The 19382-nt window shown below is 34.8% G+C and overlaps 1 protein-coding gene across 3 annotated transcripts in view; it reads right to left on the reverse strand.

Annotated features, from left to right (window-relative positions):
• ARMC8 (armadillo repeat containing 8) overlaps positions 1-19382 on the reverse strand; it is a 117700-nt gene that overhangs the window by 38250 nt on the left and 60068 nt on the right. For 2 of the 3 annotated variants that reach the window (XM_046002007.1, XM_046002006.1), the window contains 7 exons: positions 18643-18774; positions 15741-15821; positions 13249-13324; positions 13062-13152; positions 11120-11180; positions 8589-8789; positions 5587-5682 (listed from right to left, as the gene is read on the reverse strand). In XM_046002007.1, the coding sequence (XP_045857963.1) occupies positions 5587-5682; positions 8589-8789; positions 11120-11180; positions 13062-13152; positions 13249-13324; positions 15741-15821; positions 18643-18774 (738 nt within the window). The remainder of the gene's footprint in view (positions 1-5586; positions 5683-8588; positions 8790-11119; positions 11181-13061; positions 13153-13248; positions 13325-15740; positions 15822-18642; positions 18775-19382) is intronic. The other variant, XM_046002010.1, reaches the window with a different exon arrangement.

Below are 19382 nucleotides of genomic sequence, written 5' to 3' on the forward strand. Positions count from 1 at the left end.
CAGCACTTAGGTAACCAAAATCAGGTAAAACTTGAACTCTTCAATTTTCTAGAGACATCTATTACCTACCATTTTACCAATTACTGATTTATATTGCAATATTCAACTTAACTCCAAGAAAATATTATATTTGGTGCTTTGGATAACATACTATAGCTATGGCATCAAACAGTTTTGAAAACCAGTATTTTAAATATGTTTTAAAATATAAGAGTAAAAAGACATCTTCACCTTAATGAGAGATGAACTAAAGAAAGGGCCTATGCTTCTGAAGTATAAATATTCTTTTTACTAGAATGAATAATATTTTTGGAAATTTATAGCATAAGCATCACTATCTTCATTGCAAACTTTAAAATTTATGCTCCAATGCTATTTAGCTCTTCTAATACACTTAAAAATATATATTTATTTTTACTCTTCCAATTAAGTCATTTAAGATATTCTAACAATTGCTTTCTTTTATTGAGCACTTACAGTCACCCTGCTAAATATTTTAAATACTTTAGATCTCATCCTCACAATGACCCTGCAGATATAACTTCCTTTGCTGGGAAAAAGAGCGTAGAAGACAAATTCTCCTTCTTTGTTTTCCTTTTCTTTTCTTAAAAGAAAATTAATTTTCTCTGCCTTAAAAAACAAAACAAACAAACAAACAAACAAACGAAAAAAACCAAAAACCACTGTTCAGTTGGGAAAAGAAAAAACAGCTCACCCTTGGCTACTTTCTTCACATTTATCATGTAAAACATCTGTGACTGGATGTTTTTTTTTTCTGCCCCAAGGAAAAAAACTTAAGAGTTCATGTTTTCAATTCTTGAAAATATAAAAAGGCATTTAGAAAACATTAAAAATACCAAAAATATTAAATTATTCATTTCTAACTTGATTCAAGGATAGCTATATTGATATCACCATGTTCATTTTAATTAGTTCCCAATAATTCTTTGAGCCCCTAGCAAATTCTTTTTTCTTTCTTTCTCTGTTCATTTCTTTCTTTTCTCTGACTTACTGAGGTTTTATTATAAATGCTGAGTTTTAAGGCTGTGTTTTACTGCTCTTTATCTCACCTCTGCTTTCCACCGGACAATGTTTCTACAATGTAGGCAGTTCAATCAATCAACGTAGAATCAAATCACTAATCCTAAAAAATCTGATATTCAGATAATATTTTATACATATATATATTACTTGCAGAATAGGTTGATTTCTAAGAGGCTAATTCCTATAAACCAAATCGTATCTTTATCCCTACAGGGAAAAAAACAAAAAATTGGTCCAGATTCACAGTTGTGAATGCTATAAATTTTTTAAACTCATACATTTATATATCAAAAGAACCCCTAAAAATTAATAGTAAAAACCATTTCAAAATTAAACTACCATACCATAAAACATGTTCTCTCTGATCTATTATCAAAATGAGAAGACACACCCTTGGAATTGTCTGCCTTTTGAAAAATGGGAGATTCTTACATTTTCTCTATGCTAAATGCAGTGAACCCCCTTGATTATATGGTCAGATATAGATTTCCTGTATTTTAAGGCTCATCTCTTTACAAACCTGTGTAACTGCTAATAAAGTTATGTTAAGATCTCAATGCAAAAACACCCATATATAATTGGATTAAGGGTGCTTAATGCAATTTTACAATATGGTTCACTCATCCATTTGTCCACTCATTCATTTTTTCCATTCATTCATTTTTTTCATCCATTCTTCAAATATGTATTAGTGCCAACTATGCACCTGGCAGTGTTGTAGATGCTGGGAAGACAGTGATAAGCAAAACATAAAAAATCCCTGCTCTCAATGGAGCTTACATTCTAGTTCCTCAAAATGGATCTGCAGCTAAAATATAAGCTCTCAAAATGCAGAGGAAAACTTTCTGTAAGGCTCCATCAGTCAGATACCTCAAAGGAGCAAAGGCTACAGTAGCACTACACCTAACATTTGTAATGTGCCTTACTTTTACCAAAAATAAAAATCACACCATGTTAAGTTTATTAACTTCCTTGAATTTTAATTTATATTTACTACCTCCAGTTTTCCTCAATTTACACTTTCTCTTTCTGATACATTCTACTAGTTCCTTGAAGAGCATAAAAGTGAAACAATCCTTTCAAATTTCCAACCTAATTGATGATCAACAGATATTAATCAAGTGGTGGTCTTCTTAAGAGCCATTTTTTATTATAAAGGACTTGGCTTCACAATTATAGGACTGTTTGCCACTGCTGCCTCTGAAGGACTTAACCACTGACTGGAGTTTTGACTGGGAATGGCAGTATTTGAAGTAATCTTAGGTATCTTAATTTCTTTCTTTTGTTACTGTCCCACTAACCAAACATATGCCTCTTAATCAGCATTAGCATGTGGTTAAGACCATCATTAGAAACTAGACTTTGCCCATGGCAGAGATTACAGCTAATCTTTACCTGGCATTGCTGCCAGTACACTTACTGCTAATGTGCCCAGGACCCTTCTTCCACTGAGCTCTCAATTCCTGCCTCTGCCCTTGCTTTCTCCAACCAAAATCTTTCAGTTATTCTAAGTTGAATATGGCCAGACCACACCTGTTGTCAAGCACAGTGGTCCTTCATCTTTCCTTGGGCTTCTCCCTTCTTATGTCACAGCCAAGAGTAATGTTCCCCACTTTCAACTGCAGATTTTTCCACCCTCCTTCACTTTCTAACAGGACACTGTGGGAAACTGGGAAATTTATAAGTATACCACAGAGTGATAAAGGATGCAAAGCCAGGAATCCCAATACCAACTTTGCTCTGCACAGAAGGATACTGAAAGATTCAAGCATATTAAAGGAAATGCCACTCTGTGTATGGTTTCTGCATTTTCATTTCTATATTTATTCAACAAATATTGAGTGCTTATTAAGTTCCAAGGACTGTTACACAGTTGGTTTCTTTTAATGGGAATACACTATCACCACTCCAACACAGGAGTGGTAAATTTCTGATCTATGGGTCATGTTCAGTCCTTAGCTTCATTTTTTCCAGCCCAGAGAGAATGATCAAGAAACAAAACCACAGCAGGACTTTTGAAGTCTTTGGAAGCAAGAAGACAGACTAAATCTACGACGAGAGAAGGCCTGTATCTTTTTCCTTTATTGCTGTGTATACCCATCTCTACCTCTTTACTCTGGTTTTCTCTTCTTCATTTTGCCTCATTTCTTTAACTGGCCATTTTAGGGTAATGGGATATATAGATTATCTTCTGTATTTACTGAATTACATTCTCATTTTTCATTTAAAAGGCAGACCAAATTAACATTTCATATTTTTATCCTAAACAAAAAGGCTTTTCATTGCTTTTGTTTGGAGGAGTGGGGAGAACAGGTCTACAGCCCTTAAAATTTCTTTCACAGAGTCTCCACTCATTAATTCAATAAACTGAAATTCCATCTCAACAAGCATAAATATTGCATGAAAAAATAAAACAATAATAAACATTGTCTTCAAGAATCTACACAAAAAGGGAATACAATCAAAGTTTATAAGGCATAAGTGTGAAAAGTAATTAAATATTTCATGGAGAAAGTAAGTAAAAATCTATCCAGATAATTATTTTGACAAAGAAATGGAATAGAAATAAATGCATTCAAAGGAAGAATTATCATTTTACCATTTTTTATACACTGAAAATAAAGATTCCCCACTCCTAAGAACCATTTTCATGCATTTTTTATCACAAAATTATTTTATATTTTCTGTTTTACAATTTCTCTCTTCAGTAGTTGCTATAAACTGTAAATTATTCAAACACTTAATTTCCCAGATTAAATATCTTCCTAAAAACTCTATAAATCCCCATTACATAAGAATGTCACAGTATCTTTTCTTTACCACACAAAAAACTATAATAATTATAACTTGTTCTTTATTTGTCATCTTTCTACAGAAGTTATCAGGATTAAGCCTTACCAGTAAATCATACACATTATGAATACAAGTTTTAATAGACTACTGATCAGACTATTATGTTGCAAGTATTTCTAGAACATGATATCACAAATTAAGTCATTAATTCCAAAACAATAGTTTATTAACAAAAAAGTACAAAGAAGTACAAATGGATATCCTATTTCCCCCCATTATGGTCCATCTATCTATCTCCCTTTCAGTCCATGGCACAGCCTTCTTGAGCTAAAAGAATAGGTAAAATACTTCTCTTCCCAATGGGCCTAATAACCATCTAAAACCAAATCATTATGTATTTAAGTTATACAGTCCATGTCAATTTTTTTAAAAATGTTTTATCTATATGAGTTGCCATAAAAGCCTCTTCCCTTGCAATATACCATGTACCTAAGCTGAATGAAACATATCAATATCAACATCCATAAATCATGCTTACACATAGGGAATATCAGATCATTAGTATATTTGCCGCCTTGAAGTAACAGATTACAAATGAAAGAAGTGTCAAAAAGGATTTTCATAGATATTTACTAAACACTTCAAGTCAAAAACATCTTGTTAACTGAACTAAATTGAGATACATGGAAAGCATTCAGTTTAGTTGTGTTTTCTGCACTGATTTATAAATCAAAGCTACTCACATATCTAATCTCTCTGCTATTATTTCGATTTCCTTCAATAATGGTTCCTTTTCAATTTATTTCAATAAACCTACAGTTTTTCCCCTACTTCTCTCTATACAAGCCCAAAGTACTTCTCTGAATCATGGTAAATTCCCAATACTTTTTGATTTTCCTCACAGGGCTTTAGATGGGAGGATAACAAATCACCATGTTTCAATAAATAATGCCCAATTTCCTCTTTCTGCTATAATTCATCAAGACAGATTAGGTGGATCAATTTACTGATGTTCCTAAAAGCCATGTGTAAAATTTATTAGATGATGTAATTTTTTTGAGTGGTAAGCTCCAGCCTTTTGGTTTGTGGAGGCAGCCAGGTCAGAGCTTATCACTTTCCTTTAGTCCCTGCTTAGAACTATTCTATAAAAAACACGAGTTCAGTGTTAGACTAGGCTGTAGTAACATAAGGTGCTAGACCAGTGACACATTTTTTTGAGAACTGGAAAATTCAGATGACCACTCACTAAACATAAAATCATTATTCCACAAAGATTTTATTCACATCAAACTTGCACAGCAGCAAAAAAAAAATCAAAACATAACTAAGCCACATATCAAAGAACAATATACAATAAAGATTTGAATTTCTCAATGGCATTGGAAAGTTTTTCCATAAATAACATTTACAATTCTAGTGTTAGATCTTTCAAGGTGTCTAAAGCTTCACAGTGCTAGAATTGATTTTTATCAGAACACATGCAAAAATGTGCAACATAATAATTCATATTAATGACAGAAAAAAGCACACCAGTTATTTGTCATTCCAGCACGGCCATGCCACTCTATGTTCTAAAAACAAACAACCCCCAAATCCGGGTCCCATTCATTCTTCAATTATGCCTTTAGTCACTCTGCTTTATTATATTCAAACAGTCACTGTTAGTGCTCTTCACCACGACTTTCAGGTTGACGTCACTCCCTGCCTGCTGGCTGTCAGGACTGGGGGACGCCCCTCTCCCAGACTCACCTTCTTCCGGATGTCTTCATCGTTTGCTCCTAGAGAGGCATAGAGCTTGAATGCAGCCTGGCGGAGTTCATGAGCGTGTTTTAAGTCATGATCAAGCTATGGAAGGGGAAAAAAGGTATATTGCAACTCAGTCCACAAACCAAATTTTCAATAAAACTGAGTAGAAATAAAAATTTTCAAAAAAAATATTTGAACTATTAATGCTCTCATTGACTTCTTGATTACTTCTGGGTTCTGTTCACGTATGACTAAGACCTTGCTGTGTTTGTGTCCGCATGACCTGGAATGCATGCAGTCTGCTTCTGTCTAAGAGCGAACACCATAACACTTACACTGGTATATGAAAAGTCTTTGTGAACCTCTGACCCTTAAAAACGTAGTGCTCCCAGATGGTAGCTTTAGTGGCACCGATGCTTGCTTACACCAGCTCTTTGAAAGCTCTCCTCAAAAACTAGGCACTTGGGCTTTTCTAGCCCCCAGACTACAGCTGATAATTTGAGTACTGCTGCAACCGGGTCTCTAGGAGATTTTCTTAAACACTAAGAGCAGTGCTAGCCCAATTTCAGCATTTAACAAGATTTTAGAAAGAGGAAAACCTTTGTGAAAATCCTTAATAAACAGTACACCATAGCAGTCATTACTATGTTATCTATTATAATTATCAGAGATTTATGTTCAGAGATTTTTTGGTAAGTTTAAGGTTACTCACTGGTACGAAACAATTAATGCTATCTTTCCACATGCATAACTGGCGAGGTTATCCGTTCTTCTGTACAACTGATTTATCATTAAATTACCACAAAAATGAAATAGAAGCATGTTCTCATGACACTTTCAATGACAATACAAATCAGTAAATATATAAGGCATATCGATAATGTAAATAATTTATAACTAATTCATCCAAATGACTAGCACTCCAAATGAGTTGCCTTGAAAAAGTTCATCTTTATGCAATGATATAAGTATTGTTTATAACATTCTGAGATCTTATTTTGAAACTTCCTAAAGAACTAAGTGGCATTTTGGTAGAAAACCCTAAATTCATCAGTTAAAAGAGTTTTATTAAATTGTCACTGACTGTGGTATATGAAGATGGGGAAATAAATCTGGCTGGGTAACATTATTTAGGGTAACAAATAACAACAACAGGGGTGCCTGGGTGGCTCAGTTGTTAAGTGTCTGTCTTCGGCTCAAGTCGTGATCTCATGTCTGACTCCCTGTTCAGTGGGGAGTCTGCTTCTCCTCTCCTGTCCCTTCCCCCAACTCGTGCTCTCTTTCCCTCTCTCTCTCAAATAATGTAATTAAAAAAAAACAAAAAACATAAAAAGCCAAGTAACAATAATAGTAGTTTCAAAAATATTTTGACCAAAGCAGGCAATGATGGATTATGGGAGGAACTCCCCAGTATACAACATTCATTTTGATGTATAAGTTCTAAAATATCTATTCTTAAAGTCTTAAATACTTTCTAGTCATAACATATATAAGAATATGAACTTGGCTTAACATATACCATGAAAATCACACATTTATTAACATGTAAGAATTTCTCACTATGGGTCTAGTATCTATATTTTTATGGTCAGAATCCACTATATAAGCCACCATCAAAAATAAAGATGACAAAACAAACATATTCAAGGTTTGGTATAAAAGATCATTTAAAAAAATTATTGCTATTCTAGTTTTACTGTGAGGGAAATAAAATGGAAAAACCCTAACAGAGGGATAATTTTCTATATACTGATTAAATGATTTACACAGGTATAGGGTACAAGTTCTTACAACCATGTTTCCTCACTCTCCTGTCCATCCAAGTGTCCCATTTACCTTGCTAGGATGGTCAACTAAAGATGTTCATGAGGTCACTCTTAGGACTTACTCATGTATCTTTGTACCAGTGAGATACTGTGTCCATGTGAGCAAGTGGCCAGAGGGAAAACAGACAAGGTGGCTGGTTCCAAGTCACCCATCACCTATACTGGAAGAACAATACTGCACACTGAAGGAAGGGCAGGCACCAACTTTAATTCACAGAGGGCAGTGTACAGTATTAGTACCACTAACACTGAAGGTTACTTTGGGCCCATTCTAGAAGAAAAAGATAAACCCTTAAGAGTTCATTTTGTTTTCAGTGTTAAACGCCAAATGAACAGTTGCCTCTCGAAGTTTTAGGAAACTCAAGGGCATGGGAGAAGTCACGAGAAAAGTTAAAAAAAAAAAACCATTGGAATGACTGGCATCAAAAATACAGTCACATTCATGAAACAGTACTGGTTACTAATTAGGAGGCAATGCTCTCTCTACCATGACCTCCTTAAATAAACTTTCTCTAACTGAATGTTGTTCTCTTATGCTTAGAGAAATGAATATGACAAACAAGCTGAGAAGAACAAAGTCGAAAGAAATACCTAACTATTCTACGGAACTTACAGCTTGAGAAAAACTTTGAGAAAAGCGCAGTCTGGTTCTTGCTCATCACAAACTAGAGGTTAAACAGTGCTTTAGCTGACACTAGCAGGCCCAAAGCACAGTATAAAACTGAAGATGACAAAAGTTAGAAAAGATAGCAAAAGAGAAAGTGGTGGAAGAGTTAAAGTAAGGCCACTCACATCACCTGTCACAGGTGATTACCCTTGACCAAAGAACAAGAATATAACAAGAGAGAGGATCCTGGGAACCTCAACAGGGTAAGATGATGTTGATATAGTATCAATACCCAGTTTAGACACCCCACTACTTTGGGGTTTTAGTTGAGAATTAGGGATATAATTTCCTTCTTTCCTGATTACCTGCTTAGTGACAAATTTCTGATGAATACATGAGAAATTTCATGGGATTTCAAAACCCATAGCACCATCTGTTATCAAAGGGAGAAAATTTTCTTCATTTAAAAGGGTTTTGAACTGTAATTATCAATTGGTTCAAAGTTGTGAGCAGTAAGAAAAACTTCTTAAAAATCCCTTGCTTCAGCTGCTGAAAAGAAAAACAGAACATACCCTTTTAATATCAGTGATGGCACTCACTGAGCTGGGATACTTGAAATAATCAGCAAGCATGGCAATGAGGTGATCAGTTATGCTAGCGATTCTCTGTAGTTCAACATCTGGTTCAATCAGATAGGCGAGTGTCTCAGCTCCTTCAACTCTCTCCTCTAGCAACCTCTCCTTACTGCACATTCGAACCAAACAGGGCAGTGTCTGGAAGGTAGTGAAATTAATTATTTGCTTTGTAGTAAAGGCAAAAGCTTGATGGAAAGCATATAGTGACTGAATCAATGCAATGGTTTTTATTGGCAGTCATGCTACTGATCAAATGTTTGAATAAAGATTTTCAGAGAATGAAAGGCTTTTTGGAATGTAAAAACAAAGTTCAGTGTATATTAATCATTTGTGCTGGCACACTACACCCTAATCATACAATCAACGCACATTAATACAAACTCTAATCAGGCTTTTGTGACAGAGAAAACTGAAACTTTATTCCACACCTTATAAATGACATTTAAGAATCTCTAATAAATCATGTCTGAGGTTTCTATCCCATCCATATATTTATTTATTTAAAAGACATCCAGCAAAGTGGCCAGTTAGCTCAGGTGGTTAGAGAGCTGATAAAAGACATCCAGCAGTTTAATTAGGAACAATTCTGCTGCAGAAAAAGTATGCTATCTTTTCTTTAGTGAATAATATGACTGGGGTGACTTTTTTTTAAAAATTTTTTATTTATTTCTTATTTTCTTAATAAACATATAATGTATTTTTATCCCCAGGGGTACAGGTCTGTGAATCGCCAGGTTTACACACTTCACAGCACTCACCATAGCACATACCCTCCCCAGTGTCCATAACTCCCCTCCCCCTCTCCCACCCCCCACCCCCCCCCAGCAACCCTCAGTTTGTTTTGTGAGATTAAGAGTCACTTATGGTTTGTCTGACTGGAATGACTTTTATTTTTGGGGTGTGATCAATACCTATAGATTCAAAACCGAAATACAGCTTTAAAAATTCAGAGATCTTACCATTACTGATTCCAGGAGTTTTCCTATAATGCTAATGAAATGCATCAATCGTAGTTCCTAGGTTTTCTAAATCAATCCCTAGAATGACTATACCTGGTCCAATTTTACTTCTGCGGTCCTTCAAAAATCCTGGTGCTTGTTTTGTTAACTCATCTACATTAGGTCCTCAGTAAAAAAATTCCAAGTATTTACTATTTCTAAGGCTGATGAGCACATTTTAAACACCACCACAAAGGTGGAGACTGAAATGTTATAATTATAGGAAGCCTTCCTCAATTACTGTCTGTGCTTTGCTCTTTTCTAAGTTCCTATTATATCTTTACCATAGAGTTTAGCACTTTATTGTTCACTACTGACTTCCTATCAGGCTAGTGCAGGCTTTATAATACAATCCTAGGCTTCCAAGAGGAAAGTCTTATTATTTTTTTGAACAGTTACTAATATTTATTAATACCATAAATTCATGGATTATTGAATTTAACACTCACAACTACTACAACGAAGAAGATGCTATTAACCTAGTTTTACAAATAAGGGAGAAGGGGTAGAGCAGTTGAGCAAATAAACTAAGGTTACTTGCATGGAAGCCCTTAGAACTCTACACAATGTTGCTAACTTAGTGGGTCCCTCAGTTCTAATTAATTGACTTGCTTCACCAAAGACTAAAGCAAACATTAGTATTACTGCTCTTTTATCCTTGGGCTCATTCTGTACACTGATAATGAGCATAAAACTGCAATCATAAAATGAAACATAACCAATTTATTTACGCTTAGTTTTGTTCTTTGTAGCTAATAAATTGTTTAATATATTTAATATATTGTTATTTTCAAAATGACCCTGTGGGACAGATGAGCAAAAATTATTGCCTCCATTTTCATTTCATGAAGCACCAAAAGAGGTGCCCAAGGTTACCCAAGCCAGTCAGTGGTGGAATGCTGAAACCAGAATCCAAGACTTGTAACTTCTAGGATCAGTCTGTTACTTGGGTTTTTCTGAGTTCTAGTTGCTTTCGACATGTCACAATGATGTTGATGGTTTTCATGTGCTATTTACTTTTTCTTTTTCATTATGTCTTTTGATTATCTGCCATGAGGGTGATATAAAGTCTTTGTCTACAGAGCTAATGAACTGCTTTCCTATAAAACTACACTGCAAACTTGATGAAAATCAAGGATTAAAATATATTTTCTATTTCACTTGAATTTTATGTATTTTTACAACTTCTAGATCCTCCTAATTTCCATAAAGATGAAAAAGGTGTGACAAGGAAAAGAACTATTTCACTTTGACTCTCAAAACACATCTAAAAGCAATATTTTAAAACTACATAGCATGCCATTAAAAAGAAAAGCATGCTGTTTTAATATTATTTTATGCAATGAACATATACCATAGTTACATATAAAAAGAAATAGGAGGAAAAAAGAAATGGTAATACAATATTTATATTCAACACTTACGACTGGGGGAACTTTTGCATGTGTTAGAGAGAATTAATTAGCTCACCTTTAATACAATACAGTTGTCATCTGTCCGAATTGCTCCAGCTCTACACATGTAAGTTAAACTGGAATAAGATGGCAGAAAGTAAGTTTTTGCTTGTGTTTTAAAGCTTTAAAAGAAAAATTCCTTGCCTTTAGGTTTTTATGGAGAAAAAAAAAAAGACAGCTACTCTTATTTATCTTGAGGAAGAAGGTTTTTAGATTACCTCATATGCGGTTTCGCCAATTTAACACTCAAAAACAACTAACTGATATTTAAAGACAGTAAGTCAGATATTTTTCAAAAACACATACAAAATTGTTTTAAAAATAAAGGCTTGGGGCGCCTGGGTGGCTCAGCTGTTAAGTGTCTGCCTTCGGGTCAGGTCATGATCCCAAGGCACTGGGATGGAGCCCTGCGTTGGGCTCCCTGCTTGGTGGGAGGTCTGCTTCTCCTTCTCCCACTCCCCCTGCTTGTGTTCCCTCTCTCGCTGTCTCTGTCAAATAAATAAATAAAATCTTAAAGAAAAAAATAAAGGCTTAATGAGCAGATAAACTTTGAAGCTATAGCAGGCACAGTGGAGTTCCTTATACTTTAAAAAATTTTATTTTTTATTTTTTATTATGTTAGTCACCATATAGTACCTCATTAGTTTTTGATGCCTTATACTTTATAATTTTCATGTGAGAAAGTTTCCATAATAAAAAGGGGGGAAAAGCTAAAAATAAAATATAAAGTCCACAAAGTGTCTAAGATTTAATTAAGCTAAGCTGGGATGTTCTAACTCCAGCAACAGTAGTACAAGTATCACAGAAGCAGCATTTAACTCTTAGCGGTAGCTGTAAGAAATTAACTAATAACTCTTCAGTTTGCCAGCAATGGCTTTGACAACTGCTCAATGATTTGGCTCTATTAAAAAATAATTCTGCCTTCACAATGATATCTGTCTTTGAAGAAGAAAATTACTCAGTACTCCCTAAACAGGTACTGAACACTTCAGAAACTTAATGAATTTCCTTCTTGGATTAGATTCCTTTAGTAAGCTGGGGAGAGGGAGCTAAAATACTCCATATTCTGGCTTCTCTAGAAAGCTATAAAAAAATCAATAGAATTTACTTAGACTGTAGAGGACTGAATTGTTTATAGCTGTTATCATCTTAAAACTTATTACCACATTTTTTTTAAACCAGTTCCATGAGAGCATTGATCTTACTTAACAAAAAGGTTTTTGAAGACAAAAAGCAAACAAGCATATAAATAATATGCTAAAAACAAAACAAAACAAAATAATTCATTGTGCATGAGTAATTCCCTGAAAATTCCTCATTCTTGTCTAAAATAATAGACAGGCACAAATTCTTAAATACTGGAGCAATTAATTTAGCAAAGAATCTTACACAGCAGGTGCTCAACCTATCTATAAAATGTGTTCATAATTACAGAATTGACATATATTGAATGCTTATATGTGCCAGGACTTGTATTAATAAGAACTTAACTATCTTATAAACTGTCGCATCTCTATGAGAATTTTGTCTTGTTTTGCTAAAGATGAGGAAGCCATATTCTCTGAAATCATGCCTTGGTTATCAACTTCAACTAATTCTTACTCTATATTTTCCTGTATTTATACTTTCTTAATTCTTAGCATAAATTTGTTAGTTAAATCTAATTCTATATTATTTTAACTGAAATACAAGGAGAGTATGTTGAGAATGTAATAAAATAATTTTCTGTGATAACTCTTAGCTGTTACATGAGTGTTGCTGCTCTGCATGCCACTAGTAGTATGCTGACTAAAAAATTCATACCCATTTAAGGAAATGTGAGACAACCTCATGACTTGCAAATCCCAAAATCCCAAAATAAGATGGGGATTGGAGGTGAGCTAATTGGGCTGTCCAAAAATGCTCGCTAACATATTGATAAAGCACTGGTGTTCTTCCCACATTGTCTTGACTTTTACCATTTTGCTGATGTCAGCTGCATCTCAATAGGCTTATCCCTCTGTAACATCTTCACAAAAATTTGTGGTAACAATTCTCCATCAACCAAAACTAGAAATAAAACAAACAACAAGAATTAAGGAATTCTTTAAATCTACAAAGTTCATAAATCAAATCAAGTAGGTGCCACTGAAAGTTTCAGCCTACCATTTACCAGAGTCATCGATACCTGGGGGTTTTCAAAAGCTAAAACTGAGAAGCATTTCAGTGCTTGCATTCGAACCTGTAACAATAAACAACAACAAAAAAAATGCATTGATCTTGATCTTGCAAATAACGAATTTTAATGTCACAGAATCTAAACTCTTAAGAAACAACTGTTTAAATCTGCTTAAAATATTAAAAGAAGGCCTCAAGGGAATAAAAATAACACCTGAATATCTGGAGTGAAGTAAGTTAAACTTAATTATAAAGAGTTAAAATTAACTGTGAAGTAGTAGAAAAGAAAAAACAGGAAGAAGCAGCAACTAAAATTTAATCAGATAAATCCCTAATCAAATTTAAAAGAACAATGTACAAAACATAATATTGGTAAGTCAGAGAGAGCTTAATAACACTTAATTACCAACTGCCTTTCAAGTGGGACATTTCTTCTCCCCAAACTACAAATCAGAGAGAACTGAAGATAAAAAAAGGAAACAAGAAAAAAAAGAAGTGTAGTCTTACAGTAGTGTCTAGGATGGGGTTGTGGCAAAGAAAACAGAAGGAAACAAAGTTACAGTAAAAATCTGGAAAGGACTAAACTGACAACTTTTATTTTATTTTTTAAAGATTTATTTATTTGAAAAAGAGAGAAGATAGAGGGACAGAAAGTCCCAAGCAGACCCCATGCTGACTGCAGAGCCTGATGTAGGACTTGATTCCATGACCCTGAAACTACAAACATAGCCTAAACCAAGAGTCAGATGCTTTAACTGTGTCAACCAAGCACCCCCTAATTTAACTTTTAAAGCACTGGATGCTATTCACAACTAATGAGTCATTGAACATTATACCAAAAACTAATGATGTATCATACGTTGGCTAACTGAATTTAAATAAACAACAACAACAACATTTATAAATTATGTTATATTCCTCAAAACTAGATTACTGGTCTGGGACCATAACATGAGTTCAAACCCTTGACCACATACAACATATTTTACAACCTGCAGGAGCTTCTTTGAGAACAGTTATTTTTCATTCTTTCTGTTTAGTTCTCACCAGACAATCTAATCCTCATTTCCAAGCCTGAGTCTACAATACGATGTTCTTATGCGGGAACTCGAGGTTGGTAGGCTAGGTAGCTCAAAGTGTGAATTACTTCTGTCCGTCATCTCAGCAATGATCTGCGGCACAGCACGTGTACACCTAAAATATGGGACCTAAAATTGCCAACGATACTCTGACAATGGAGCAAACCTTGGCTAAAGAATAATGTTACCAAAACCTTTTTCCTTTCACAATCTTTAACCTATTATGTAGATAAGGAAGTTTGGTGCAGAAAAGAAAAGAAAAGAGAAAAGGAGAGAGAACTGAGGGAGCTTATGAAGCTAGAGGATGGAGAAGAGGAGGAACAGTAAATAGCCACCCCAGCAATTGTTTCTCGATGTGCCAATGCTGACTAGTTTCAGCCTCCATGTGGCACAGGGTCGAGGAAGCAGCTTTCAGTATGTATTTCCTTCCCCCTCCCTCTGGCTAATTTCAAGCTGGCTCCATTCCCCATTCCTGTCCTTGTGAGTGCTTCACCAAGATCAAACTTTGGGTGTCTAAAGTAGGAAAACATAGATATTAGCAGGCTGCAATACAGAGCAGATTAGAATCAGTGCACGAGGACAAACGACAAAAATGAGTGCCTCTCTCTCTGTTCTGTGCCAAAGTGTTGGCATACCAACTCTAATGTGACATAGTAAAGACAATGCCCCATTATCTGCTATAACTTGCTAGTTGGACAAAAATGAAATAACCAAATTTTTAATTTCATGCTTGATAATGTATCATGATGTTTTCTTATACATAAAAGACAATGAAGGAAATTTAATTAACAAGTTTTTAACTCAAACTTAATTAATTAATTAATATTAATTAATAAATAATAATTAATTATTATTAAACTTAATTAATAACTTTTTAACTCAAAATACAAAACAGAACACATTTAAAAAAAATCACAGCATCAGACAAAAATCTAACTTTTTATGAGACTTCACATTTTGAAATACCTAACACATTTTAAATGTTGATGTGTATGTAGGTATGTGTTCTAAATTTGAGTCACTGTGGCTAAGTCAGGTCTCAAATATGAAATCCAAGTATTTCCTGATAGAGCAAGCCAGTGATCCTATATACTTCAAGGAACCTCCTCCACACGTGCAGCTTTGGCACTGACATCAGAGCAGAAGAGACTGTTAAAATCAATAGCAAATCAAGCCACAACCATATTCTGAAAGAAAAAAAAAAATGGGAAGGCAAGGTAGCTTTTAAAATTCTTTAAAGAGGATTTTATAGGTAAAACAACGCCCCATTTTATTAATAAAATGTTATTCTTGATCACCATATTTATCAAAGCAATAAGATATGTGGGCCTCCATCTAGATCAAGACTCTAGAAACCAAAAATAAAAGAGAAGAATCTGGCCATAATTCTTAACATCTTACTTTGTAAGATACTGAGGTTAGTAGGTGAGCAATATTCTGAACTGCACCATGGTTAAATAAAATTGTTTGATGATCTGGACCCTGTAAGAAAAGAGAACATAACATTAAAAAGAGAAATGACTGATTCCAACAAAACATTTACTTAAGTGTAGGAAAGTCCATTTACTACAAATTCTCACCTACACTTCTCTTGCATAAATCCAACCTAATAAAGCAAAGGCAGACAAAGCGTTGCCATTTCTTATGTCACCCCAGTTCTGTAGAACTACTGCTTCCTTACCTTCCCCCCAAGTAATGAAAGGGACGCAGAAGCTATCCTGGCACAGGCCCTTTGTAATTCTTAAATAACATACCATCACAGCAACAGAACCACTGCGAATTCTGCATTTCATGTACACAACCCTACACTATGCTGCTAGAGAGAACAGCAGTCACTCTTACAACTTTAGACTGATGAACTAGTCAGAGGAACCCTAAAACTAATTAAGTGCAAGAACTGGATCAGAGCTTAACCTACCATCAGGGAAGTCTGAATTATGGATGGTGGTAAACACAACACTCCATACATAGAAGTGAATATGGTTTGGTTTCTGTTTCTATCTTGTTTCTCTTCTTAAGTTATCATTTCTGAGAGTAGGAAGGTAAAGAAATGGGAACATTCAGGATTTTATTTTTCATCAACTGTCTTCTACTAAGCAATTTATCGAAATCTTCAAAGTGACAGAAGCTAAAGATTAATGCAAGACTTTGAAATTGCCACAGTTTGTATACACTGGTTTTTAAAAAATTTTTTTTTCAATTTTTAAGTAATCTCTATAACGCATGGTGGGGCTTGAACTTAAAGCTCTGAGACCAAGAGTCGAATGCTCACCAACTGAGCTAGCCATATGCCCCTCTTAACACATTGATTTTACGTACCACCCACCCATTCAAATAATGAAGTCAGAGCAAGGATAAGGATGCTTATCATAATTCAGAAGAGAAAAACACAGCACTGAAAGTCGGCTACCTATCTAGGTTCACCAGAGAAAACCAGCTGCTAGTCTAGGAAAAAAAAAAACCTCTCAAATCAATTTTTCCAAGGCACTATTCAGCCAAGTAACAATGATCTCAAAGATGCTCATTTCTTTCCTGGACCAAAGTGGGAGATCAGTATTCATAATCCTAAATCACAAAACAGCCATATTCTATTTTATAGGTAGTAATTCCCTGAACATTTTATATACCATTAAAGTCTCCTTTAAAAAACAAAAACACTTCAGCAATTTCTCTTACTAACTTCTAGTTTCTGATTTTTGATGCAAAATATTCCACACTATACTCAGGCAACCCCCATTACATATATTAGGTAGTTTCTAATGTTTCACTCTTAAAAACAATGTCTTGTTGAACATTATTAAAGCCAGCCCCACCTCAGTGGAAACTCTTAAAAGAGTATGAGGATAAATTCCCTGCATGCCCTGCTTGATATATGTATCCTAACATATCCATCCAGAATAATGCAGGTTTGCTTTTAGAACAACTAAAGATACTGACATTCTCAGGGCACAGGATGGAAGTATGCTCTTTATCTTCCTACCTCATCTTCATCCATGCTTCTGCAATTATAATTATAGGTACTCATTATCGGGTACTTGCTATGAGTTGGGCACTGCTCTAAACGCTTTACTTGAAACGTCTCATTTGAAACAGGAGTCTCCTGCTAATTCAATATAAAGATAGTGATGGAGACTATAATGGAGAACCTAGGAAAAGAAGGGTTTCTTTTTCTTTTTTTTTTAATTTTTTTTTTCTTTTTTACAGATTGAGAGAGAGAGAGAGAGATTACAAGTAGGCAGAGCAGCAGCCAGAGAGGGGAGGAAGCAGGCTCCCTGCCAAGCAGAGAGCCCGATACGGGGCTCGATCCCAGGACCCTGAGATCATGACCTGAGCTGAAGGCAGAGGCTTAACCCACTGAGCCACCCAGGCGCCCCAAAAGAAGGGTTTCTTAAGAATCGGACCTATTTTTTTCTTATATAGTAACAAGAAGGTAACTAGAATAAATTGTGAAGACAAGCCTAAATTACACTAGGCTGACATGTTAGCATACTAAGGTTTTTTTGCCTTCCATATAAATTTCAATACCCTAATTTAAGTACTGGCAGTGCTTAGAAGAATAGCTAAGTAGATGGGGTACTGCCTCTACCCTTGCACCTCACGGCTCTTCCATCTCTGTATTTATCTCCGCTCCTCTGCTTTGAGATGACCTGATACTAACAGACTGTTTTATACTCTTCAAGCCTTACATACATATACAAAGACATAAGTATATCCTATCTCCTATTTCACCACAAATGGCAGACTACCACATATATACGTGCTACATGTACTATGCATATGCTATACGTAATGCTCTGAACCTTTTATTCCTTTGTAGTACTTCCCAGAAATCATTCACGAGTACTGAAAGAGCTTTCTTACTTCATTTCTGACCTTATTCCACTGTATGGATAACCCATACTTTAGTACCCTATAGTTAGACATTGAGATTGTTTTATAATCTTTTACTATTACAAACATCACTTCAGTAAATATCCATCCACATACATCTTGTCTTCTTTTTGCATGCATCTTTTTTTAAAGAGCTAGATCACTTATGGAATATCCGTACTGATGAAGTTATATTATGAAAAAGATCAAGCATGATGCAATTCATTTAACATAACTATTCCCTGCTACTTACAAGATATTGCAGTTTTTAATCCCTGAATTTCTTTGCCCCAGAGATTACAGGAAATAATTGTAACAAAAGAAGCTCTTCCTCCTCGTCTCTGTGGTTGTACACAGGATTGTGTAAAAACAATCACAAGAAATGGAATTGTTGGCTGAACCAACTAGAGAAAAGTTATCATTTGATTCTTACCAAGTCTCTCTTAGGTCTCTCCAAATTAACCCATACGGACCTGGGCTGGTGAAGCAACATCCACAGAGTGGGAAGCAAATAAGTCCTCAAGATTTTAAACTCCAAAGGACAGGTCTCAAAAGTTTGAGTAACCTGTTTAAGAGGTGGCAACAACTTAATATTACCAGCTTTTTTTTTTTTTTCCGCTCCTTAATACATCAGGGAGAGAATTTCAAAGATATAATTAGGATTATATTGGTAGTTAAGTTTTAGGGGAATCAAAAGTTATATGCCTATTTTTGACTGAGCAGGGTTTGGTACCCCTGACCCTCCCATTTTCCAAGGATCAACTATATGTGTAAAGTTGTGAATGAGTCTGAAAATTCTATTATGAATCTTATTTTAAACCTATATATAAACTGAACAACATGAAAATAAAAGGTTTTAATAGTTAATGACTACACAGAGATGATCAGATCAATTGTTTTTAAAGATTCATGCTAGTAAATCTGTAGAAAAATTAATATTTATATTAGGCTACTGTCATTGGGTTTATAAATGCTATAATATTTCCTTCCTAAGGTTTAATTATATCTCAGAATACTTAAATTTGGTTGTTTAATTACAGTGGCAAAAGCTAATTACTAGGCTAAACAAAGGTAAGGTGATTTTCTCTGATAATATCTTTAGTTCTGTTAGTGGCATGAGGATGCCTACAAATTCTTGCTCAGCATAAGATTCTCTCCAGCAAAAGAACTAAT

Source organism: Meles meles, chromosome 4 (assembly GCF_922984935.1).
Source record: "Meles meles chromosome 4, mMelMel3.1 paternal haplotype, whole genome shotgun sequence".
NCBI classification, from domain to species: domain Eukaryota; kingdom Metazoa; phylum Chordata; class Mammalia; order Carnivora; family Mustelidae; genus Meles; species Meles meles.